Consider the following 26,830-nt stretch of genomic DNA (forward strand, 5'->3'; position numbering starts at 1 on the left):
ATCTCTTGTGGGTAGATATCAGGAACCTGATGGCAATGATTATGATACAGTTATTTTACACAGTGTATCAAGTTTAAGAAAAAAAATTAATGCTGTGAATGTAAACAAGTATGAAACTACAGAGAGAGAAAAATGAATAATGGATCTCTTACTTGTATATTATCATCACATAATTTTAACATATATCATGCCCACCAGTCCACAGAAATGAATCTACAGAGAAATTAGTTTTAATCTTTCTTTCTTTTTTAATGATGATTAGCCTAATAATAATAAGAACTCACATATATAATAATATTATATATGTGAATATTATATATGTATGGTGAACCACACATAATTCTAACAACAGAGAGCAGTGGATATGTAAAATCTCACAGGATAAGTTATTTATAATTTATCATTCTCAGTTTTACAAGGGTCTTAAATCAGAATATTGCATAAAATATGTGAAGTTGATATAAATTATAAACGAAAAATTTAGTTATAATGTATGTATGATTTAATATTACCTGTAAAAACGATTGTGTTCAACACAAAGGAAAAGAATTACTCTTTGTTAAAGTAATGAGTCAGCAAGAAAGTTGTCCAAATTAGTAAAGAACAAAAGAAACTCCCGTAAGAAAAAAATCGCAAGCCTCTGCAACTTTTTGAAAATCTTGAAAATTTTGAAATTGAAAATCGTCTAGGACAAAGACTTTGGTAAAGGTGCGCAAAAGTGATGTCGACATGCCTGAGGATAGGATCGAAAATTGCGGAGGTGAAAACAAAGAATGGGAAAGGATATTTAAGTGACCTGGTGAGTAGGAAATGGCATTCACTCGTTCACAGGGGTTCACTGAAGTCCCCCCCAGAGTTTTAGAGTGTTCCGAGAGCTGAGAAGTTCCGAAGTACAGCAGTTGCCATGTTTCTCTGCGACCACCAGCACCTGTGGCTGAGAACCGATGGAAAGGTCTTGCAGATGACGTCCAGATCTCCCCAGAAATCCTTCCCCATAGGATTGCTTCTAGTCATTGACTACAGAGATACAGAAAGGAAAGAACCTGGAATTTGCACAGTGCCACCATCAATGATGAGATGTATTTCTGCGACATCCTAGAGAAAACAAGAAACATTCTAATCAAGACAGAGGAATGAGATGTCCCAATGGAACTTTCGCTGAACACAATGGACTGTTTGTGAAGGAAGATCTGTAAGTAACTGTAATATGATGACACTCTTGTGCTACCGATATATGCAACTGTGTAAAGGTATGAAATAGGTTGTTGTCTTAATTAAATACTGTTATATAATAGTAGTGTATAGTATTGTGTTATAAAATAGTGTATGATAATCAAGATTTAGGTAGGTTAGGAATGATAGCCATAACTAATTATTGGTCTTAAATGTACATGTATTTCTTGGTAAAAATAAATGAATTGTAAACAACATGATGATCTGAAAGAAAATTGTCAATGCACTATCTTCAAAAAAATCATGAACCTGTGTGCTGATAGGGCTAGCCTGTGTTGAGTAAAAAAAAAAAAACTTCTGTTAAATTTATGAGCCCTTGCATTGCCATTACTCCAGATTTCAATCCCTCACTCTCTGAAATTCAGTCTGACTTATGCAGTCGAAAATCAAATAAATTTGCCGCACTGAAGTGCATAAGAGACTGAATAAGGATTAAGACAAGGTAGTAAAGGAAAGAACGTCAAAACAAAAAATAAAGTTTTTGTAATGCAATTATAAAACTTCATCATCATCATCATCATCAAATTCCTGCCATGTACCCTCAAGGGGTGTACAGGATATGACAGCATTACATGAAAAAATTACATCATTACTAACTTCCTATCTACAATTTTCCTCCAAATCAGTCTGTTACTTGTCAAGACTCCAACATTATCAGATCTTATAATTCTATCGTCTAAGGCACTTTGTACTGTATCAATCCACCTATATCTTGGTCTTCCTCTGGGTCGTTTTCCTGCCAACCTGGCAGAGAACACTTGTTTTGCTAATCTTTCCTCTCCCATTCTATTTAAGTGACCATACCACCTGAGATTAGCTCTGCTAACGCATTCCTGGATGCTGACAATGTCAAGTTCTTTCCTAATATCCTCATTTTTAATATGATATTGCCATTGATGCCATCTGTTCACGCCTCTAATCTTTCTCAGGACTCTCATATCTGCGGTCTCTAGTCTTTGGTCAAGTGTTTTACTTCTGACCCAGCTCTCAGATCCATAAATTAAAACTGGTTTGAACACTGTCTTGTATACAGCTAATTTAGTGTTCCGACTAATTTCTTTCTTATTCCATATGAATTTATTCAATTGACTTCCCACCATACCAGCTTTGCTGATTCTGTTGTCTATTTCTATATTTAATTTACCATCTTCAGTAAAAATCGTGCCTAAGTAGCTGAAACGTTTTACTTGTTCCACAGGTTCTCCATTCACAACACAGTTGACATTTTCAATGATTCTGCCTATTTTCATTGTCTTTGTCTTTTTATTGCTGACCTTCATACCATATCTATTACAACAGCTATTCAATTTAGTCAGAGAATCTTGCAGACTTGTAGCGGATTTATTTAGAAGTATAACATCATCCGCATAAAGCAAAGAGCTGACATTAACATCTCCAATTTTGATATCAGGTTTAATACCACATTCCTTCATAATGTGATCCATATAGATAATGAATAACAGAGGGGATAATGTACATCCTTGTCTCACACCAGATTTAACATCAAACCATCTTCCTGTACTTCCTTCAATTCTAACTGTTGACTTACAACTCAAATAAAGACTAAGTATTGCTTGATATAATACCCCATTGACACCATATAACTGCAGCGTATTGAATAGCTTCTCTCTTGGCACCTTGTCATATGCCTTTTCCAAATCGACAAAACTTAAATACAGATCTTTGTTATATTCCCATGCTTTCTCGACTATTTGTCGTAAAGTGAAGATCTGATCCTGACAGCCTCTATTTGGCCTGAATCCAGCTTGTTCTTCACCAAGCTTTTCCTCCACAATTCTTCTCAACCGTTTCTCAAGTATACTTGCATAGATCTTGCCAGGAACACTCAGTAGGGAAATACCTCTGTAATTCTCACATTCAGTTTTATTTCCCTTTTTATATATGGGTACTATAAGTGCTCTACTCCAATCATCGGGAATTCGTCCCTCTGTCCAGGCTTTCTGAACTATGCAGTGCAGCCACTGTAAGACTTTTATACCACCATACTTCAGCACTTCTGGTCGAATATCATCTACTCCTGCTGCCTTTCCACATTTCAAGCCTTTGATGGCTTTTTCTACTTCAAGTATGGATATGTATTCCTGACTGCATGCCTGGTCAGTGTTTTTTTATCACTGTGCTGTCATCACTGCTTGTTTCATTTAGCAGTTTTTCAAAGTAATTACTCCATACTTCAAGGATATCTTTTTCTCCTGTTTTCATATCACCTTTATCATCTCTAACTCCTTTTACAGCACTCTTTCCTCCATTCCTAAGCTTCTTCAACAACCTCCAGAATATTTTGCCACCTTCTTGATATTTATTTTCTATATTCTTGCCAAAGTCCTCCCATGACTTTTGTTTAGCTAGTTTTACACACTGTTTAGCTTTCTTACATTTGTCTCTGTATTCTGTAAGAGTAAAAGCTGACTTATTTGCCAGGAACTTTTGATATGCTTTCTTCTTTTCCTTCACTGCCTCTTTAACTTCCCGTGTCCACCAGGGAGTTCTGATTTTTTTATCCTTGCACACAACCTCACCACATGCCTCTCTGGCAGAATCAATCAATGTTTTCTTCAGAGTTTGCCACTGAATCTCCAAGGTTTGATTCCTTTTCTCAAAGTCTTTCATTTTCTTTTCAATAATCTTTCTGTATTTTAGTCTACAGTTCACATCTGAGAGCTGCTCAACTTTTATTCGCTTTAAAACTTTCTTACATGTTATTCTTTTCAATATGAAATTCAATTTTATTCTGCTCAAGACTAAATAGTGATCACTTTCAATTTCAAATCCTCTGTACACTCTGGTGTTCTGCACCAGGGAGAAAACATCACTATCAACAATAACATAGTCAATGAGACTTTTCTTATTCCTAGCCTCTTCTCTCCATGTGAATTTGTGCACATTTTTATGTTGGAACATGGTGTTAGTAATAACCAGTCCATGTCCTGAGCAGAAATCCAACAGATATTTGCCATTATTATTAGCTTTGCTATATTATATTATTATAAAACTTTAGGATACAAAATAAGTAATTCTTTCAACTTCTTAAATTTTCTAGTAATATATTTACATTAAAATAAGCAAATCAATAAAAAACAGCAAAAACAACAAACAAACAAAAAGCAGCTTTTTTTTTCTGCACACAAAAAACATCCAGTAATAAATAAGATTTAAATAAAATAACTCATTTATAAAAATGAAGAGATTAAAGATATATATATATATATATATAAATAGATCCTACCTATCCATAATGCCCAATAACTGTTTGCGCACATCTTGGGCTCGTTTTAAGGTTCGAATTTGTACAAAATTTTCATAACACCAAGCATTAGAGAATTTGTTGTTTTTCCATGAATTATATACTGCTAGTAGTGTTAAATGGTCACCTTCACACTGATTAAATTTTGCTTTCTTCTGATCAGCTAGTGCTTGTTTATCCTAAAATTTTATTAAAAATATAATGAAAAAATGTTAAAAATATCAAAAATTTTAAAAATATATGAGGTTGTAAAATATATTTCATATCAAGATCATTCATCCCAATGCTCTTAATTCATGTTATAGAGCACATTTTACAAAAAAACAACCCTACGGTTTAACCTCCCTACCGGCTGATGTGGATGAAATAGTGACACCAAATTGCACTTCTTATCCATGTTATTCAATGGATGTTAGAGCTTCGTATCCAGATTTAGCTGAACGTCTATAGACGTTCAGCTAAAAATTCATTAAAACTCATTAACCCATTAACTCATTAAGACATTCAGCTAAAAACTCATTAACCCCCGGTTGGGGGGTTAATGAGTTAGTTTTGCATGTTACTTTTGTGCATTAATTTCTCTTTTTCATCTCTTCCAGCCAGCCTGGTTGGCCAAGTGGTTAGCATATTCTCTCTCTCTCTCTCTCTCCCTCCAAGTCAGGAGACTGTGGATTCAAATTCTGTTTGGATGTTTGTGATTGCCTTATAAACAATTTACCATATGTACTGGTGTAACCTGTGTCGTGATGCTGTATACGACCTTTGATGTCTTTGTGCCATTGAAAAACATCTCTTTCATTCAAGGACTGGTAGGAACCTCCTGGTTAAGGATTTACAGTCTTTTTGAATGAAATGTGGCTTGCCATTCCTCTGCTGTGTCCCCCAAGGATGGGAGGGTATTATGTCTATGGTTTACGTGCATTCATTCATGGGGCTGGTTTGTTTGCTTGCTTGCAGAAGGAAAAACTCATATATGAGATTGACTGCCTTACTTTCAGTTGAAAAGGTTTCATAAGTTCTTTGCATCCTAAACAGGATTTGATCATCATCTTTTGAGTGAACGTTACATCATCAGTATTGACTCTACTAGGGAGGTTCCTAAATTGATATCATTAAACAGTTGACTTCTTACTGATGAAATTTATATAAACCACAGTCAGTTTTCAAACTGTATGTAATTATGCAGTTAATCTGTTTCTTTTGTCTTTCAAGAATAATAAATATATATATATATATATATATATATATATATCCACACACACACACACACACACACACACACACACACACACACACACACACACACACACACACACACACACACACACACACACAAAGGGTGGTCTGAAAAGTTCTCAACCTCGACCATAGATGGCAACACTATTGGCAAGATTTTTTTTTTTTTCTAAGTTGGTACATCTGTCATAAGCATCCATGTGAAATTGCAAGTCATTCTATCAAGTAGTCTGTTTTATATAGCTGTCTGAAGCAAAAGTGTTGTCTGTATCCCTTGAAATGGATAAAATTGAGTATCATGCGGTCATAAAATTCTTTGTAAAAGAAGGTTTAACAGCAAAAGAAATTCATTCGAAGTTCATAAAAGTTTATGGAAACTCTTCTCCTTTGTTTTCACCAATTAAGAAATGGGCTGCCGAGTTTAAATGTGGCCATACCAGCCTTGAAGATGATCCACGTGAAGGACGTCCAAAAAGTGTAAAAACACCAGAAATCATTGATCAAGTGCACGATATGATATTGGATGACCGGTGAGTCAAAGTGCTTGAAATTGCTGAGACTATAGGCATTTCAAAAGAATGTGTAGGATATATTTTGCATGAAGAATTGCAAATGAAAAAGCTTTGCTTATTTGTACCTTAATTGAGTCAGCACCTGCAGAACACCAGAGATGGGCATCTCTGCTGCCCTCTTCTGTAGATGGTACTCCTTTAAAAGAGTCATATCTGGTGCCTCCCCAGCATGATTGGGTAAGGGATGGCACCAGAGTCCTCTCTGGGTCGAGTATATTGACCTTATCAGGACGAGGATCAATGCCCTGCCCACTCGATCCCACACAGCTCGATAGGGTAGTGACGACTCAAACTGTAGGACTGGCTGTCACTACAGTGAGACATTTCTCATATAGCCCAGTGTTGCTTCTGCACCCATGGGGTACGCGTGTGGAGGCATGACGCTGTGGTCTCCATTCTGAAGAGCCGCTTTAAGAACAAAGGTTGGGAGACCGCAGTGGAACCACATTATAGGACATTCGCAGGTTTGCATAAGCCAGACTTGGTGATTAAAAGAGATGGCGATGTTTGGGTAGTTAATGCCCAGGTGGTGGGAACAGGGCACCCACTAGCCTATAGTCTTAATAATAAGGTAAACTATTATAAGAATAACCAAGATCTAGTTAGTAAGATACGGGAGGAGCATGGGGCAACTCCAAGTTTTACCAGCACCACCATGTCTTTACATGGCGTATGGAGTGCAGATAGTTATAAAGACTTAAAACAACTTGAGCTTATGCAGAAGTATATAAAAGCTCTTTCCTTGAGGGCCCTACAGGCACACTGGTGGCATGGTGTTGCCACCAGAGAATGACTACAATGATAACTAGAACAGGCATAGGGTAAAACACTTGCAAAGGCTTAGGCCTATATCAAGTCTGGATGAGATGTCTGGATGGACGTGATGTAAGGGTAGTAGATTAATAAAAAAAAAAAAATAATAAAAAAAAATGACGTACCAAAAGGATCAGTGCTTGGTCGACTGTTATTCAATCTGTACATTAATGATATTGGGAAGGATTTGTCAAGCAACCTACAACTATTTGCTGATGATGCAAAGATAGGTACGGTATTCAGGAATGCTGCTGATATGCAGAACTTGCAGAATGATTTGAATAGGCTGGAATTGTGGGCATGGGAAAATGGGTGTCAGTTCAATGTCAATAAATGTAAAGTCATTCACTTCTACATGATTAGATATCCAATGTCGTATTATATTGGTGGGATTAGGCTAGGGATCTTGGAGTGCTAATAGATAGGAAGTTGAAGTTCAAAAGCCATGTGGCAAAGATTGCCTAAAAAGATAATTGCAATGCTGAAACAAATGTTCACATGTAAAGATAAGGATGTTATTTTGCCACTTTACAAGGCCTTGATAAGACCTCCTTGGACTATTGTGCGCAAGTCTGGTCTCCTGGTTTCCATTGTGATTCTGATATATTGGAGAGAGCGAGAGTACAAAGGAGAATGTTAAAAATGATTTCAAGATTGTGGAATACTGTTGAAGACAAATTGAGAATTTGTAGACAGACACTAGCAAACAGGAGAAAGGGGGGTGATATGATTGAGACTTTCAATCTTCTGAAAGGGTCGTACAGGATTTCAATTGATTAAATTTTTCAGTTCATAGAGGGTGGCAAAACTACGAGAGGGCATCCTTGGAAGCTGAGAATGAAGGCCGCCAAGAAGGGTGCGAGGGCTAGATTTTTCTCTCGGAGGGTGGTGTGTGATTGGAATGGATTGCCTTTGGATGTTGCGAGTGCAAGCAGTGTGAATGAATTCAAGAATAAGTATGATAGCTGGTGTGCGTAGCATGTGGCCTCTCTCAATGAGTCTCTGACTCCCTGGAGCTTTCTCTTAATAATAATAAAATAATATCTGATGTTCTCCCATCATGATATATATGTACAGTATGAAAGAAAGAAAAAAAAAAACCACCGAATAACCACAACAATATATGTTAGGTATATATATGGGTGTCGAAGTTCACTACTGTTTTCTGCCCCCATACCATAGAACATCATGATATATATTACATGCCTAAGTCAAGTTATTCACATTCCTTAAAGACCACATGGAGGTATTCTTCCGGTTATCTAGATTCTTAACTAAATCCATCTCTTATAACAATAAATTGATACGTACGTTTCCATTCTATTTAACTCAAGTAATTTAACTAGGTGCTAGGTAAAGATCTATATTTCCACTTAAAAGTTAAGACAATATTAACGCATTCTTGCCTTTGGTCTATAGAAAACATTCTGTACTGACAGCATGGAAACAATAGTCAAAATTTCTTCACTACAGCCAAGATGAACAGACATAATTAACATCTTTGCAAGATTTGGTTCTAAAGGAAACTCAGCCATCTGCAAGAAAATTAAAAACATTTACTGATATATAGAAAAGTGCAAAATTAAAAATTCATTACATGGCAAAAGGAACATGATTTAATAAAATTAAATCTTTTTTAATTTTATTAAATTAAAAAAGTTGAGTTGTAAAATTAAAATTATACACTCAACTGTTAGCAAACCCAGATTCAAGAAATACTTTATTATAATGGAAGATTTGTTATTTTAACTGCGCACTGCAAACTAACTCACTCACTATAATCTCTACTTCATGAGAGCCACAATGATCTGTCAAGAAAGAATGTCATCACTAAGAAACTAATTAATCTAATAAGTTGGATATTATTAAATCACTAGCCATGTGAGGACTTCTGCGAGGAAAGGATATATGTGGAACTACAAGGCTGGCGATTATGAAAATTGCAGGCCAGCTTGCAGCTGTAGCACGAGTGAGAATGAGGAGTTGGGTGGAAAAAAGATCAATGCTGCTTGAGTGTTATTCAAGAACTATCTAGCAGAAACAATGTCAAATGTATTCCAAGGGTTAAAAGATAGGTGTAAAATAGATGAAAGCAGAGAATAAGCATGCAATGGAAGAAGGCATTATAAAGTCAACATAAGGTGAGTAGTAATAATCAGTTCCTCGAGGAGTACAAAACAGGTAACAAGGGTGACTTGGTTGGTAAGGATAGCAAAGGTGCAGTATGAACAGCAGTTAAATAATTGAAGTTGCAGGTTTGAATCCCACCACGGTTATGGATGTTTGTCACTGTCTTTATGTAGTAGATGAATTTCATTGCCTGGTGTGAGGCCACTACCCTACTTAATGAAATGGCTTGAAAAACTTCCATGTTTGGTATCTTGAGCAGGGTTTCTGGGCTATGTAAAAAAAATAAATAAAAATTATAAAAACATAAAAAAATTAATAAAAAACAGAAAAAAATTTTTATGCATCCACACAGTTGGTAAGAATTTTTTTTGTTTTTTTTGTGAATTTAAAATTCTATTCTTAGTTTTTTGCGCTTCCTTTCTTTGGCTCTTCCATTTCTCTGGGTTTATGCATATTTTGATATACAGTTGACCCTTGAATAACGCAGAGATTAGGGGCTGCAATCCCACCCATGTTGTTCGAAAATCCGCACATAACTTTTGACTCCCCAAAACTTAACTACTAATAGTCTACTGTTGACCGGAAGCCTTACTGAAAACATAAAGTCAATTAACACATATTTTATATGTATGTATATATATATATATATATACACTATATTCTTACAATAAAGTAAGCTAGAGAAAAAAAATGTTATTAAAGAAAATATATTTACAATACTGTATTGTATTTATCAATACCATAAGTTTACGGGTTTATGCATATTTTGATATACAGTTGACCCTTGAATAACGCAGAGATTAGGGGCTGCAATCTCACCCCTGTGTTAAAGAAAATATATTTACAGTACTGTATTGTATTTATCAATACCATAAGTTCTTTGGGTTTATGCATATTTTGATATACAGTTGACCCTTGAATTATCCAAAAAAATGTTCACTTTATTAAAGCATTTCATTCATTCTGGTTACTTCAGATATCAGGACTCCATTTACCAACAAAAACAAGGCCTGGAAATGGGCAATCCTTTGTCCCCAGTGCTAGCTAACATCTTCCTTGAAGATTTTGAAAAGAAAGCCATATCTTCCTTCTCATTTAAACCAAAAGTTTGGAAAAGATATGTTGATGATATATTATTTGGAATCACGGGCACACATCTCTCACAGATTTTCTTCGTCATCTAAACATCCAACATCCTAATATAAAATTTACTGCTGATCTAGAAAATAATAACTCCTTACCTTTCTTGGATGTTATGCTTACACGATGCTCTGAAAGATTAAAAATCTCTATGTACAGAAAACCTCCGCATACCAATAGATATCTGCATAATCTTTCTCATCATTTTCCACCACAAAAACTTGGAACTATATCTACCTTAGGACACAGAGCACGTTCTCTCTTAAATGAACAAGATGAACTACAAAAAGAAATGAATCACCTCACTCTTATTTTTAAACAAAATGGATACTCTGAAAAAACAATTAAGAAATTTCTTCTGGATCCTCCTAGGCAGTGCACAGCAGAGACTATTAATTTTAAAGGTAGCATCTCCATTCCATACATTAGCACAGTCTCCAAAAAAATAGCTAAAGTCCTTAAAAAATATAATACCACAATATAATATAAATTGTGGTGCGATTGCAATATCCCACACTTTGGACAAACTAACAAATCTATTGAACAACGCATAGAAGAGCATAAGAGAGACATCTCTTACAAAAGATCTCATGCAACTGCGTTATCCAGTCATGTTCTTTTTTCAAATAATCCTAATGATGACCAACAAAGCCATTCCGTTTGCTGGAATAGATCAGAAAATATCTTTCGCTGTGATGATGAGTTTGAGAGGAAAATTGTAGAATCAAGGGAAATCCTGCTGAACCCGGTTCACTTAAACAACAATTTAAGTTATAACATCCCAGATAGCCATGCTGCAGTTGTTCAATATTGGCGTTCACGTGAACCTGCACGCACAATTGCAATAAACAATGGCACACCAGTTGGAACAACTTGAAAAAATACAACGTTTTTATGTATCGATTATGTGAGGCAATTTGTACCTGTAATTTCCAGTTTGTTTAGATAATTCAATGTTTATTAGTATTCTTTTCCTTTATAAATACCTGAAGAAGGCTGCTATATGCTGAAACTAGTAGTATTTATCATTAAAATCTTTATATGTTATCTCGGTTTTATAGTCATTAAATCTATATTTTTTTCATGTATATATATATATTCTTACAATAAAGTAAGCTAGAGAAAAGAAAATGTTATTAAAGAAAATATATTTACAGTACTGTATTGTATTTATCAATACCATAAGTTTACGCCATTCATGTTGGAGGTGTAATGGAATATTATCAGCATTGAGAAAGGATTAAAACTAATTTTAATGCTTCCAATATTTTGTCTCAGTCACAGAGACATCTTTAGGTATTACAAATAACTTTTTGTAGCAACACACACAAATACAATACAATAAGTAAAACACGTGAGTGAAACTAAAGTCCTATCTAGGTGGTGCACCCTCTATGGGCGTTTGCAGGTGGCCTAGGATGTAAAGAGGGATCTCTGATAATTAATGTTTCCCAAATTTTGGGAAGTTTTATGCAACCGTATTTGTTTAAATTAGGTTGATTATGGTGGAGCATGGTGGTTTTTTTCCAGGAAATCCTGTGGGTTGTATCCAAAACATGGTCTGCAAGGCCAGATTGACCATAATCGTGTTTGCAGATGTATGACTTCTGTTCTTTTAACCGGATGCTTGCTGATCTGCCTGTCTGTCTGAAGTAAGCCAGCTTACAGGAACAAGGTACTCTATATATATACTCCAGGCATTGAGAGAGAAGTGATCTTTGGTGGAACGGATAAGAGTAGTAAGTTTATGGTGGGACTTAAACGCTGTATGGAGGTTGTACTTTTTTTTAACGACCTGGTTATTTTTCTGAGGTGCCACGGATGTAAAGTATGGTGATGGCATTTCTGAAGTCCTTCTGAAGAGATGATCGGGGAATGGGGAAGGAATTGATTTTTTTTTTTTTGATTCTGTAATCGCTGTAGCCATTGGAAAGGAAGGTGTTGTGTATGTGTTTCAGTTCAGTTGAAAGGAGAGTTTTCACTGTTCCAGTGAAATCTTTGTTCAAGATTGTGGGCTCTATTGGTTAGAGTTTTAATAATGCCATATTGTTGAGAGGGGTGGTGGTGGGAGAGTTTGTAAATGTATCTGCCTGTATGAGTAGGTTTTCTATATACACAGAAAGCATGTTTCTAAGGTGTCTAGGAAGGGTAAACTATTGTTATTTTCCTTTTCCATCATAAACTGGATTCTTGGATGTAGGCTATTGAGGTGACTGAGGAAGGAGTCTAATGAATCATATGTCTGTTAGTACATACATCAATATTGTCTTATATGATACAAAACAGTGTAGATGTTATACATATTACTAACACTAGACACATCAAAAATGAAAAGATAACGTGAAAAAGAAATTATTCATATTAATTTACAGGTATAAAGATTCATGCACTGATAACAAAGCAGCAGCAATATGATTGCTTTATGGTAGCCTAGCCTACTAATGAATCATTATAAAATTATTTTATTCTAATAAAATAAATTTAACTAATTAATTAATAAGAGTTAATTTTATGCACTGATGATTTAATGCTGCATCTTTACATTTGTTTACATTTCTCTCAACTGTGAATGGTGACATGAATGGTCTGTAAGTGTTTGGGGGTATAAGTTTTGATAAATTTTAACTTTTATAATAGACTAGAATCTACACATAATTCATGAATTCATTACATACTTAAATATTTCTTAATTTTTTCAATATTTCTAAGCTAAGCGGTTCATCTGTGAGTTTTTCAAATTGTTGCAAATCTCCCAAAAATTTTCCAATATATTTATTGAAAAAAATCTGCACAGTTCAAACCCACGTTCTAATTTCTGAGACAGATAGTCTGGATGTGGTTTTCTTTGTCATTTCTAAAGGCCATATGTATTTGGTCATTTGGTTCATTTAGCCGAGCATGTAAAGCATGCATCCTCTGATTCCTGTATCACTCTGTTTAATGTAATTGTGTTTCTTAATTAATTTGTGTTACACATTTCCTTTGAGATAATGAAATCTTGGTGACCAAAGTTTTTGCTGCCATTTCAGGGATGGATTATGCAATATAAGTTAAGCTCTGAGATGGTAAACAGATAAGTAAACAGCAGTTCTATAAAGTAATTAGTAGTGCTGCAATTATGTTTTAATAAAGTTAAAAAGATTTTTAGAAAATCGCATTTTATTAAATAAAAGTATTTAATTTGCCCAGTCTGCACCTACTCACCAGATGCAAAATCTACTTGTGATGTGTACAGTGGTAAATGTATTTGTTTAGTTCTGTATGCAGGTATAAAAGTTTCATAGTGACTATACACCATAATTCAGAACGCTGAGCAGAAAGTTCAATTCCAGAGATTTGAGCAGAGCACTTATAATACATTATACTTAGTAGAGAAATTCCTCTGTAATTCTCGCATTCAGCTTTATTCCCTTTTTTTTTTATAGATGGTTACTGTGTGAGCTCTGCTCCAATCTTTGGGAATTCGACCTTTTGACCACGTCCTCTGAATTATGCAGTGTAGTCACTAAACTTTTATATCTCCATACTTAAGTATCTCTGGTTGAATATCATCTAGATGCTTTTCCACATTTCAAGTTTTTGACAGCTTTTTTTACCTCAAGTATTAATATGTACTCCTCTTTGCATTCCTCTTGAAAATTTTCTAGTATGGTTCTGCCATTGCTCTGTTTGTTTAACAATCTTTCAAAGTAATTACTCCAGACATCTAGGATATTCTCATCTTAAGCTTTCATGTCACCATTATCATCTTTGATTCCTTTTACAGTATTCTTTCCTCCATTTCAAAGCTTTTTCAGTAGCCTCCAAAACATTTTGCCACCTTCCTGATATTAATTTCCCATATTCTTACCCAAGTCTTCCCACGACTTCTGTTTAGCTACTTTTATACATAATTTAGCTCTCTTACATTTTTCTCTATATTCTTTTAGGACATCTGTTGACTTATTTGCTAGGAACTTTAGGTATGCATTCTTCTTTTCCAGGACTGTTTCTTTAATTTCTCATGTTCAACATGGTGTTCCTATTTTTCTATCCTTGCAAACAACTTCACCACATACTTCTCGAGTTGAATAATCAATCAATGTCATCTTATCAATCAGTCTGCCACTGAGACTCCAAGGTTTGGTTCTTGTTTTCCATTTGTGTCATTTTTTCTTCAATAATGTTTGTATAGTTGAGACTACAATTTACTTGTAAAAGCTGCTCAACTTTAATTCTTTTTAAAACTTTCTTACATATTGTTCTTTTCAATGTGATATCCATTTTTATCCTGCTTAGTACTAAGTAATGATCACTTCCAATTTCCAATCCTCTGTACACTCTTGTATCCTGAACTAGGATGGATTATGCAATAGAAGAACCTTCTGTTCTTCTAAGTAAGTTTCTTTGTCCATCTCCCAATTTTTAAGTTTGCCCCCATAACTCTACTTGAAGCTGCATTCCAATCAAGATGTTTATCTTTTTTTTAGTGAATGCTATTGCTAATCCTTCCTTTCTTTGATCATTACTGCCTGAATATAACAACCTATACTTATTATTTAGTAAGATCTCCCCTACTTTTGTCTTTGTGTCAGTAATGCCAATTATGTCCATGTGGTACTTTTCCAATTCTTCTATAAGTTTGATTTCTTTTCCATTAACACTACTTATATTGATGGTTCCTATCTTCTTCTGATGTTGGGTTTATTCTTCTTCTTCTAGATGTTAAGTTGGAGCTTGTACCATTAGCTGACTTTTTACTGTTCACCCTAGTTCCCTGACAAAAATGCTGTTTTCATTAAGGAAAACAATATTTATATACAGCAAAAACCAAACAAAGACAGACCAACATATAACATGATAAATTAGAAATGCATACAACAATGGGAGACATGAGAAAGAATTACAACAATATGAAAATGAAAATGCAGAATTAATATTAAATTCTAATATATTATGTTGACTTAATGTCATTCACCTATATTTTCATAATGAACTAAATGTGTAGACATTTAGAATTAAAATTAAACATTTAAATCTGAATAGTTTTATACCATATGGATAAAAAATCTTTCAAACACAAAGCAACTGCTGCCTACACAAAATTCATAAATTTTAATTAAACTTTGAATTAAGAAAAACTATATATTACACCATTTTCTTTCAGCCCTTTTGTATGTCCGGGCATCACAGAATGTTCTACAGGCAGCCTATGAAATATGTAGTGTAGCAACTGAAAAACTTTCATACCTCCATATTTGAGAGCATTTGTCACTGAATATCACTACTCCAGTTGCCTTTCTACATATTGGATTTCTGATAGATTTTTTCTTCCTTCAATACTGAAATGCCCTCATAATTATATTCCTTTTGGCCACTATCTACCACTGTTCTGCAACTGGTTTCTTGTCCTCCTCACCCCTTCCCCAGTGATTACTCCAGATGTCTAGAATATCCTTACCTTCAGTTTTTGCATCTTTATTATCTGTGTGTGTGTATTATTATTTTTTTTTTTTTTGTGTCTCCTCTTTATTTCTAAGCTTTCTTAACAGCTTCCAAAATCTATAGAATTACAGGTACAAATAATTCTCATTATCCAATTTCCTATTTTAAACTTGTACACATTAAAACTTGAAAGAGTGCCATTCAAGAAGTGCATCTTTATGTTTTGTATTGAATACTAAATTTTGAAAACTCGGTATTTTCTCCTTTCTGTGATCTAGAATATCTGAAAAAAGCAGGAGCAGAAACACATGCAGAAATGCCTGCCAAGTGGGTCAGCTGATATCAGAAAGAAAGAAGTGTGAGAAAAGAGAAAGGAATGCTTGATTAAGAGAGAAGAAAAAAATCAAGGAGCGAGTCTTGTATGGTGATTTTATTATGAGGCGTGACCGGCAAAATATTGACAAAAAGTGCTTCCTGGGTGCAAAAATCAATGATGTTATTAAAGCACAAAAGGGTAAAATGAAAGAGTTGATTGTTTTCACTGGAACAAATGAGGGAGGACATGAAAGAATTACTGGACGTAGCAAAAGAAAAGAGCGAGAAAATTAAGATAGTCTGTTGCTGCAGTATGATAGTTAAGCTGAGAAGTAGGGTCATAATAGCAATGACTCAATTAATACATTATAGAGGAGGAATAATGTAAAGTTTGTGGATGTGTGGAGTGAGTTCGATGGGCAAAAAGACTTATACAAGAAGGATAGTTTGCATCTGAATGGAATATGTTCAGTCTGGAAAAAGTTTTGTTGAATGAAGTGAAAGTGGATGTGCAAAATCATGGAAACTAGGGCTTTCATGGAAGAAGTTGTTGAATGGATATGCATATATCAGTGAGGAAATTGAGTGTAAGAATGTACATAAAATGCCTAAGTTAGTACCACTGGTAACAAACCAGAATGGGATAGTTAGTAAAAAGCATCAGGATAGTGGTGGGCCTCTATCCTGATGCTGATACACTAATGCTAGGAGCATTTGGAACAAGGAGAAGAAGTTTTTGCATTGGTTAGGTCAATAACCTAGCCAAAGGTTATTGACATTAGTAAGACATGGCTGACAGAAGATGATATAATTAGTGGGATAGAGTGTGAAGAGTATAGTGTGTTCGGGGAGGATCAAGAGAAAAGAATAAGGGGAGGAGTGTTTTGATGATAGCCATGCAACCAAAGAGAGTAGAAGTTCAACTGCAGGCCAGTGAAAATGGCACATTTGAGGCTATGAAAGATAGAGGCCAGCAGAACAAAATATACAGTTGGATGCTTCTATAGACTAGGCGATGGAATATGATAATGGAGATAGTATGCACTGGTAAATGAGCTTACTGAGTGGAGGATTTCAACTATGAGAACATAGATTGTTAGGAGGAAAGGGCATATGGGAGGAAAGAAATGACATTTATGCAGTTGATAAGGAATAATTATCTGAGGCAGCATGTGATGGAATAGGGGTTTGAAAGTGCTAGATCTAGTAACTGCACCTAGTATCTATAACCAGTATGACCACGTAGCATCCAACTGGTGAGCGATCATATGGTCTTGACCTGGGAGGTGGTTAAATGTGTGGAAATTTCAGTTAAAAGGGTTAACTGATGTTAAGTTAAATGATGAGCTTAGGACATTGCTTGGATCAGTGTCATGTCATGAGAACGTGCAAGGGGTGTTGATAGTGCATGGAAAGTGGTTAAGGAGTGTTTGAGGGAAGTAATGGAAGACTGTACCTAGAGTTAGAGAATAAATCAAGTGGGAGTTAAATAGATGAATATCATCACCTGGGACACCTCTACTATATCATTAATGTACAAATTAAACAGTAGTGGTCCTAGTATAGAGCCCTGGGACACTCCACTAGTCACCCTCATTCGCCTTGATTCCACTCCACCACACACCACCTTCTGATGTCTGTACATCAGAAGGTGGTGTGTGGTGGAGTCAGCCCCCCCCCCACCTCATAAACGTCACCAGCCTCATATCCATTCCCATTTGATCCAATTTATGTAACAGTTTTCCATGCATTATTCTGTTAAATGCCTTTGCAAAGTCCAACAACATCATGGTGTAGCCATCTCCTTTATCCAATTCTGCTGTCACCTTATTATAAAATGTGAATAAATTATTGAGGCAGGACCTACCTTTTACAAAGCCATGTTGCCCTCTATAGAGTATCATATTCCCCTTCTTGAATTTTACTTTTAACAAACTTTTCCAATACTTTAACTCCCACTCCAGAGATACTAACCTGTCTGTAATGGAACTATCTCTGCCTCTTTCCACTTCCGTGGAACCTCCAGAGCTGAGATTAAGCAACTTCATTAGAGGCAGTGCCAGTTCACCTGTACATTCTTGTAGCATGTGAGATAACATACTGTTCAGGCCTAGTGCTGTATTCACATTGTCGATACTGATTACCTCCAGTTCATCTACCTCAATGCTCACATCAGTCTCCATCACCTCAGTAACTACAAATCACCACCTGGATGATATACCCTTGTAAAGTGATCACTTAGTAACTGAACTATTTCTTCTGCTTCTGTCACTTTCATCAGCACTGAGTAAAGTTATCTTTCTACAACCATTCTTTCTCTTACTTGATCTCACACAAATAGAAGTTTATGAAAGGAATTGGTTTATTTCAAGATAGTTACAAATACAAACATAAAACAAAAAGTAAATGAAAGAACTCAAAGGTTTTATTTACAACTGCACAATATGTGATCAGTGTTATTCTACCCATATCCAAACAACAAATTAAATTTTCTATATAAGCTGCAATTATGACTCAATAACAAGAAAAAGTCACATGGACTTAGGTCTGGAAGCAGAAATGGATCCTACACATTCTGCATTGCCCAAGCCCCCATCAGATTTTCATTCAAATCACCTATATGGCTATGGAAAACAGGCAAAGCCCCATTCTGTAGTGTGGACACTTAACAAGAATGCAATTAACATTTTCCCTGATAAAATATGGCAGCTCACTGCTCTTATCCTTTGTTACCAAATGTACTAATTTCTAATTGAAATGACATTAGATTATCTTTAAATGTTGCCAAATCTTCTGAATGATAAATGAAACTTGAGTTTCTGTAACTGTCTCAACAATTTATGATGAGGTTATTAAAAAAAGTTCTCCAGTCTATTCAAGTGCTGAAACTAGGATTCTGTAATTAGCAAGTTTCAAATCTGAATTAAAAAATCATGCAAATTATTTACTATAACAGTGGCAATCAATGATTCTGTGATGAAACATGGCATTAAACTTTTATATGGCTTGAATACAAGATGACTGCTTAATTTTGTGCATCTACACTATCAATGTTCTTTTTAATAACATCTCTGTAACCTCAGATAAGGCATGAATTTGGTAATAATCTTAGTTAAGTAGCTGCTTCTAAATTATTTTTAACAATGAGTAGTATACTATTGCTGCTATGGTTTTAAATGTAAATATAAATATAAATTTACATTCTCAACAATTAAAACAATAATGCTAGCCAAGAAGCAGCTTTTAAATCGCTTGCCCTTTGAGTTCACTTCTTTATATATTAGATATATCTTAATGGGATATTTATTTTTTCAATGACATAGGTAGGAAAGTCAAGTAATAAACAGTGGAAATTGGCTGAAGTATGTGATATGCACATTTGTTTCCAGGATTTAATTTCTCCTCTACAACTGTGCCCTCCAATTTTGATCCATCATCATCATCAAATTCCTGCCATGTACCCTCAAGGGGGGTACAGGATATGACAGTACTACATGAAAAATTACATCATTACTAACTTCCTATCTACAATTTTCCTCCAAATCAGTCTGTTACTTGTCAAGACTCCAACATTATCAGATCTTATATTTCTATCGTCTAAGGCACTTTGTACCGTATCAATCCATCTATATCTTGGTCTTCCTCTGGGTCGTTTTCCTGCCAACCTGGTAGAGAACACTTGTTTTGCTAATCTTTCCTCTCCCATTCTATTTAAGTGACCATACCATCTGAGATTAGCTCTGCTAACGCATTCCTGGATGCTGACAATGTCAAGTTCTTTCCTAATATCCTCATTTTTAATATGATATTGCCATTGATGCCATCTGTTCACGCCTCTAATCTTTCTCAGGACTCTCATATCTGCGGTCTCTAGTCTTTGGTCAAGTGTTTTACTTCTGACCCAGCTCTCAGATCCATAAGTTAAAATTGGTTTGAACACAGTCTTGTATACAGCTAATTTAGTGTTCCGACTAATTTCTTTCTTATTCCATATGAATTTAATCAATTGACTTCCCACCATACCAGCTTTGCTGATTCTGTTGTCTATTTCTATATTTAGTTTACCATCTTCAGTAAAAATTGTGCCTAAGTAGCTGAAATGTTTTACTTGTTCCACAGGTTCTCCATTCACAACACAGTTGACATTTTCAATGATTCTGCCTATTTTCATTGTCTTTGTCTTTTTATTGCTGACCTTCATACCATATCTATTACAACAGCTATTCAATTTAGTCAGAGAATCTTGCAGACTTGTAGAGGATTTATTTAGAAGTATAACATCATCCGCATAAAGCAAAGAGCTGACATTAACATCTCCAATTTTGATATCAGGTTTAATACCACATTCCTTCATAATGTGATCCATATAGATAATGAATAACAGAGGGGATAATGTACATCCTTGTCTCACACCAGATTTAACATTAAACCATCTTCCTGTACTTCCTTCAATTCTAACTGCTGACTCACAACTCAAATAAAGACTAAGTATTGCTTGATATAATGCCCCATTGACACCATATAACTGCAGCGTATTGAATAGCTTCTCTCTTGGCACCTTGTCATATGCCTTTTCCAAATCGACAAAACTTAAATACAGATCTTTGTTATATTCCCATGCTTTCTCGACTATTTGTCGTAAAGTGAAGATCTGATCCTGACAGCCTCTATTTGGCCTGAATCCAGCTTGTTCTTCACCAAGCTTTTCTTCCACAATTCTTCTCAACCGTTTCTCAAGTATACTTGCATAGATCTTGCCAGGAACACTCAGTAGGGAAATACCTCTGTAATTCTCACATTCAGTTTTATTTCCCTTTTTATATATGGGTACTATGAGAGCTCTACTCCAATCATCGGGAATTCGTCCCTCTGTCCAGGCTTTCTGAACTATGCAGTGCAGCCACTGTAAGACTCTTATACCACCATACTTCAGCATTTCTGGTCGAATATCATCTACTCCTGCTGCCTTTCCACATTTCAAGCCTTTGATGGCTTTTTCTACTTCAAGTATGGATATGTATTCCTGACTGCATGCCTGGTCAGTGTTTTTTATCACTGTGCTGTCATCACTGCTTGTTTCATTTAGCAGTTTTTCAAAGTAATTACTCCATACTTCAAGGATATCTTTTTCTCCTGTTTTCATTTCACCTTTATCATCTCTAATTCCTTTTACAGCACTCTTTCCTCCATTCCTAAGCTTCTTCAACAACCTCCAGAATATTTTGATCCAATGATGTGAAAATTGTCAGCAGACATCAATGTAATAAAGAACTATATTCCAAAATTTGTCAAAAGCAGTTAAACACTCAGACCTGTAGATGCCAGCAGAGAAAAGATTGCATCCCCCATCCCACCCTTCAATTCCAGCGTGATTAACTTTTGAAACTTTAGCACATGAAAGCAATAATGATATTCTTCTGATTGAGTTTGTTTAAACTGCACATTAGCTGAATAAGGTAACACTTTATTCCAAATGGACTGAATTTTTCACAAGACCTTAAGCTATTTTAGAAACTATATCAGGGGACAGGCATAGTGTTTCCAAAGATATGATTCATTTACTTATCTCATTTTTTGTCTGGGATGAAAATTCTTATGAAAGCCTAAATAACATAAGAACTAATATATTCTAATTTCAATCTAAAACAGCTGAGAAACATCACCTGAAATATTGACAAAAGACAAGTGTCAAAGCAACAGGTAAAGCTAAATGAAGGGTTATAGTTAACAGTTTTTTTGGAGTTATAGAATTCTTTAAGAATTCTTCAAGGTTATTATTATACAGCACTTTTAACTAATAACATGCTAATTAATTATTCATTCTTTACACAAAATGAATTTCAAATTAAGGTATTAGGAAATATGCTTGCTTTCTCTCTCTCCAAAATCAAATGCTACTTGCCCTTCGTCCTAAGCGAGTTAATAATCCTTCATCATCTAATGCACTTAAGGAATGAAGCTGCTCTAGAGCCATGATAAGTGACTGAAAATTAAAAAAAAGTTATTTTTAATATAAATAGAATATGGGAGAATAAATAACTATATCTATATACTGTGTGTGTGTGTGTACACACACATTTTGACAAGCAAATCTGTTAGCAGGCATTAAGATAATTATTTGGAATCCTACTATTTTTCTAAAGTTAGCTTTATTATCTTTGGAATTTTTAGAAATCTTCAGGGAATGTAAAAGTAATTCAAACTGGTTTTAAAAGAAAAAGACATTGTAAAAATTTTTATCAGCTGATTGAATTTTACATGGTTGGTGATTTTAAAATTTATAAATAGTTAATTTCTTTTCAACATACATTGTCTGATTTAACCACATAGTACACATGATAATGGAGGTGTGCAATGTACTATTGTTCATTCAAATTTGCTGATCGACAGTCAAAAGGACATGATACAATCATCATCAAATTCCTGACATATACCCTCAAGGGGTGTACAGGATATGATAGTACTATATGAAAAATTTACATCAATACTAACTTCTTACCTATAATTTTCCTCCAAATCAATCTGTTACCTGTCAAGACTCCAACACTATCAGATCTTATATTTCTATCATCTAAGGGACTTCTAACTGTATCAGTCTATCTATATCTTGGTCTTTCTCCGGGTCTTTTGCCGGCCAACCTGGCAGCAAACACTTGTTTTGCTAATCTTTCCCATAATGTTTTAAGTTAACATACCACCTGAGATTAGCTCAGCTAACACATTCCTGAATGCTAAAAATGTCGAGTTCTTTCCTAATATCGTCATTTGTAATATATTGCCATTGATGCCATCTATTCACACCCTTAACCTTTCTCAGGACTCTCATATCTGCAGTCTAGAGTCTTTGGTTGTTTTATTTCTAACCCAGCTCATAGATCGCCATAAGTTAAAATTGGTTTGAACACAGTCTTGTATACAGCTAATTTAGCGTTCTGACTAATTTCTCTCTTATTCCATATAAATTTATTCAGTTGCCTTCCTACCATACTGTTGTCTATTTCCATATTTAATTTACCATTTTTATTAAATATCATGCATAAGTAGCTGAAATATTTTACTTGTTCTATAGGTTCTCCATTCACAATGCAGTTGAAAATAGGCAAAAAAAAAAAAAAAAAAAAAAAAAAAAAAAAAAATTAAAATTAAAATATCATCATCTTTGTCTTATTATTGTTGACCCTCATACCATATCTATTACAACAGTTATTCAATTTAGTCAGGGAATCTTGCAGACTTCAAGCGGATTTATTTAGAAGTATTACATCGTCCGCATAAAGCAGAGAGCTGACATTAACATCTCCAATTTTGATATGAGGTTTAATACCACTTTCCTTCATAATGTGATCCATACAGATAATGAATAACAGAAAGGATAATGTACATCTTTGCTGAGACCAGATTTTATATCAAACCATCTTCCTGTACTGTCTTCAATTCTAACTGCTGACTTACAACTAAAATAAAGACTAAGTATTGCTTGATACAATGACACCATATAACTGTAGCGTATTGAATAGCTTCTCTCATGTCATATGCTTTTTAACTTAAATACAGATCTTTGTTATATTCCAATTATTTCTCAACTATTTGTCGTAAAGTGAAAATCTGATCCACAGCCTCTATCTGGCTTGAATCTAGCTTGTTCTTCACCAAGCTTCCCTTCCATAATCGTTCTCAACCTTTTCTCAAGTATACCTGCATAAATCTTACTAGAAACACTCACTAGAGAAATACCTCTGTAATTCTCACATTCAGTTTTATTTCCCTTTTTATATATGGGTACTATTAGAGCTCTACTCCAATCATCGAGAATTCGCCCCTCTGTCCAGGCTTTCCATGCTTGAAGTATGGATATGAATACATATCCATACTTCAAGCATGGATATGTATTCCTCACTGCATGCCTGATCAGTGTTTTTTTACCTCAGTGCTGTCATCACGGTTTGTTTCATTTAGCAATTTTTCGAAGTAATTACTCCATACTTCAAAATCATTTTGTCCTATTTTCATGTCACCTTTATCATCTCTAATTCCTTTTACAGCACTCTTTCCTCCATTTCTGAACTTCTTCAACAACTTCCAAAATATCTTGCTGCCTTTATGATATTTATTTTCTATGTTCTTGACAAAGTCCTCCCATGACTTTTGTTTAGCTAGTTTTACGCAGTGTTTAGCTTTCTTACATTTGTCTCTGTATTCTCTAACAGCACAAGCTGACTTATTTGCCAGCAACTTTTGATATGCTTTCTTCTTTTCCTTCACTGCCTCTTTAGTTTTCTGTGTCCACCATGGAGTTCTGATTTTTCTATCCTTGCAGACAACCTCACCTCTCTGGCTGAATCAATCAACATTTTCTTCAGGGCCTGCCACCGAATCTCCAAGGGTGGTTCCTGTTCTCAAGCTTTTTCATTTTTTCTTGAATAATATTGCTCAACTTATATTCGCTTTGAAACTTTCGTACATGTTCTTCTTTTCAATATGAAATTCAATTTTATTATGTTCAGGAGTAAATGGTGATCACTTCCAATTTCAAATCCTCTGTACACTCTGGTGTCCTGCACCAGAGAGAAAAACATTACTATCAACAATAACATAGTCAATGAGACTTTTCTTATTCCTTGCCTCTTCTCTCCATGTGAATTTGTGCATATTTTTATGTTGGAACATGGTGTTAGTAATTACCAGTCAATGCTCTGAGCAGAAATCCAACAGATATTTGCCATTGCTGTTTTCTCCAAATTTTTTTGTATGTCTGACAATCATTTCCTACTCTGTTATTTAGATCCCCAACAAGGACCAACTTTTCATTTTTCATTGTGTCAGTTGCTGTTTCTAAAGCCACAAAAAATTCCTCATTCTGATATTTTCCTCACATCACTCTACCCGATACTGCACTCCATTCAAGAAGATTAGCCTTGTATTTGGCATTTAATACTATAGCTACTCCTTATTTTCCTTGATTTTCATTGCCTGAATATAACAGTTTGTATTTATAGCTCAGAAAGATCTCATCAGTTTTTGTCTTTTTTGTTTCAGTCACCCCTTATTAAATGTATACATTTATAATTAATAAATAACTGTTCTCATGTACAAAATGATTGGTCATTATTATAGAGTATAATAACTACCAACTATTAATAAATTGAATAAAATAACACTCAAGAAAAGCCACTGTTTACTCAATGTAAATATATAAATCTTGAATGAATCATTTGAATTCCTTAGATTCATACTGTAGCAATTTCGATTACACATTATTGTGTAATACAGTAATTAGTATAGAATTTTGTAGGAAAAAGCAAATGTATAAATAAATAAATATACATATATAAGGGGTGCTTAAGGGTCACAGCTGTATAACTGAGAGGAGACCTCCACATAGCCTTTAAAGGAATGCGGAGAACCGACCAGGGCTTCTGACCAAATGTCCAATCCTCACCTTCTCGTGGTGCACCCTGTTGGGTATCTACTTTGATACTGAACGAACGAGGATGGGCTGGCAATTTGGGATTTAGCCGACCAAATTGTATTCTTATTGGTTAAACCAAAATAAAAAATTATGGTACGACATGACAAAATTTCATGCCGGTTGGGGCGTCGCCGTTAAACAAGGCCCCCCGTTGTTTTCGTGAACCAGGGCAAACAGCGAAAAGTCAGCTACTGGAACAAATCTGAAAGCTCACCCCAACTTAACATCACCAGAGTTAAAGATCGGTACTATCAACATAAGAAGCCTGAATGGCAAAGAAATGGAGCTAGCTGAGGAATTAGATAAGTACCAGATCGACATAATAGGGGTGACTGAAACAAAAAAGACAAAAACTGGTGAGATCTTTCTGAGCAATAAATACAAAATGTTATATTCAGGCAATGACAATCAAGGAAAAGGAGTAGCCATAGTATTCAACACTAAATACGAGGCTAATCTTCTTGAATGGCAGACAGTCTTGAGTGGATGTGGGCAAATATGAGAATGGGGAACTGGACAATGAGACTTATTTGCGCTTATGGTCCCACAGAAGGTTCTACTAAGTTAGAAGTGGAGGAATTTTTTGAGGCTTTAGAGAAAGCAACTGACACAATAAAAAAGGAAAAGTTAGTCCTTGTTCAGGATCTAAATAGCAAAGTAGGAAATGATTGTCAGACATACAAAAATATTTTGGGAGAAAATAGCAAAGGTAATAATAATGGGAAATACCTGTTGGATTTCTGCTCAGACATGGACTGGTTATTACTAACACTGAAAACACTGAGGGACGAATTCCCAATGATTGGAGTAGAGCTCTCATAGCACCCATATATAAAAAGAGAAATAAAGCTGAATGTGAGAATTACAGAGGTATTTCTCTACTGAGTGTTCCTGTAAGATTTATGCAAGTATACTTGAGAAAGGGTTGAGAAGGATTGTGGAAGAAAAGCTTGGTGAAGAACAAGCTGGATTCAGGCCAAATAGAGGCTGTCAGGATCAGATTTTTACTTTATGACAAATAGTTGAGAAATCATAGAAATATAACAAAGATAAGTTTTGTAGATCTGAAAAAGGCATATGACAAGGTGCCAAGAGAGAAGCTATTCAAATTGCTACAGCTTTATATTGTCAGTGGGTCATTATATCAAGCAATACTTAGTCTTTATTTGAGTTGTAAGTCAGCAATTGGAACTGAAGGAAGTACAGGAAGATGGTTTAATGTTAAATCTGGTG

At 35.0% G+C, this 26,830-nt stretch overlaps 1 protein-coding gene across 2 annotated transcripts in view; it reads right to left on the minus strand.

The window, feature by feature from the left end:
• The window catches only part of pea (ATP-dependent RNA helicase pea), a 319,525-nt gene that overhangs the window by 10,548 nt on the left and 282,147 nt on the right, over window positions 1-26,830 (minus strand). For both annotated transcript variants that reach the window (XM_090402685.1, XM_090402684.1), the window contains exons 22-24: window positions 22,031-22,111; window positions 8,526-8,654; window positions 4,481-4,677 (exon numbers count right to left, since the gene is read on the minus strand). In XM_090402685.1, coding sequence (XP_090258811.1) covers window positions 4,481-4,677; window positions 8,526-8,654; window positions 22,031-22,111 — 407 coding nt within the window. The remainder of the gene's footprint in view (window positions 1-4,480; window positions 4,678-8,525; window positions 8,655-22,030; window positions 22,112-26,830) is intronic.

The sequence above is a fragment of the Typopeltis vanoorti genome, chromosome 13 (genome assembly GCF_054136105.1).
Source record: "Typopeltis vanoorti isolate ZY-2024b chromosome 13, IOZ_Tvanoo_1.0, whole genome shotgun sequence".
Classification (NCBI taxonomy): domain Eukaryota; kingdom Metazoa; phylum Arthropoda; class Arachnida; order Uropygi; family Thelyphonidae; genus Typopeltis; species Typopeltis vanoorti.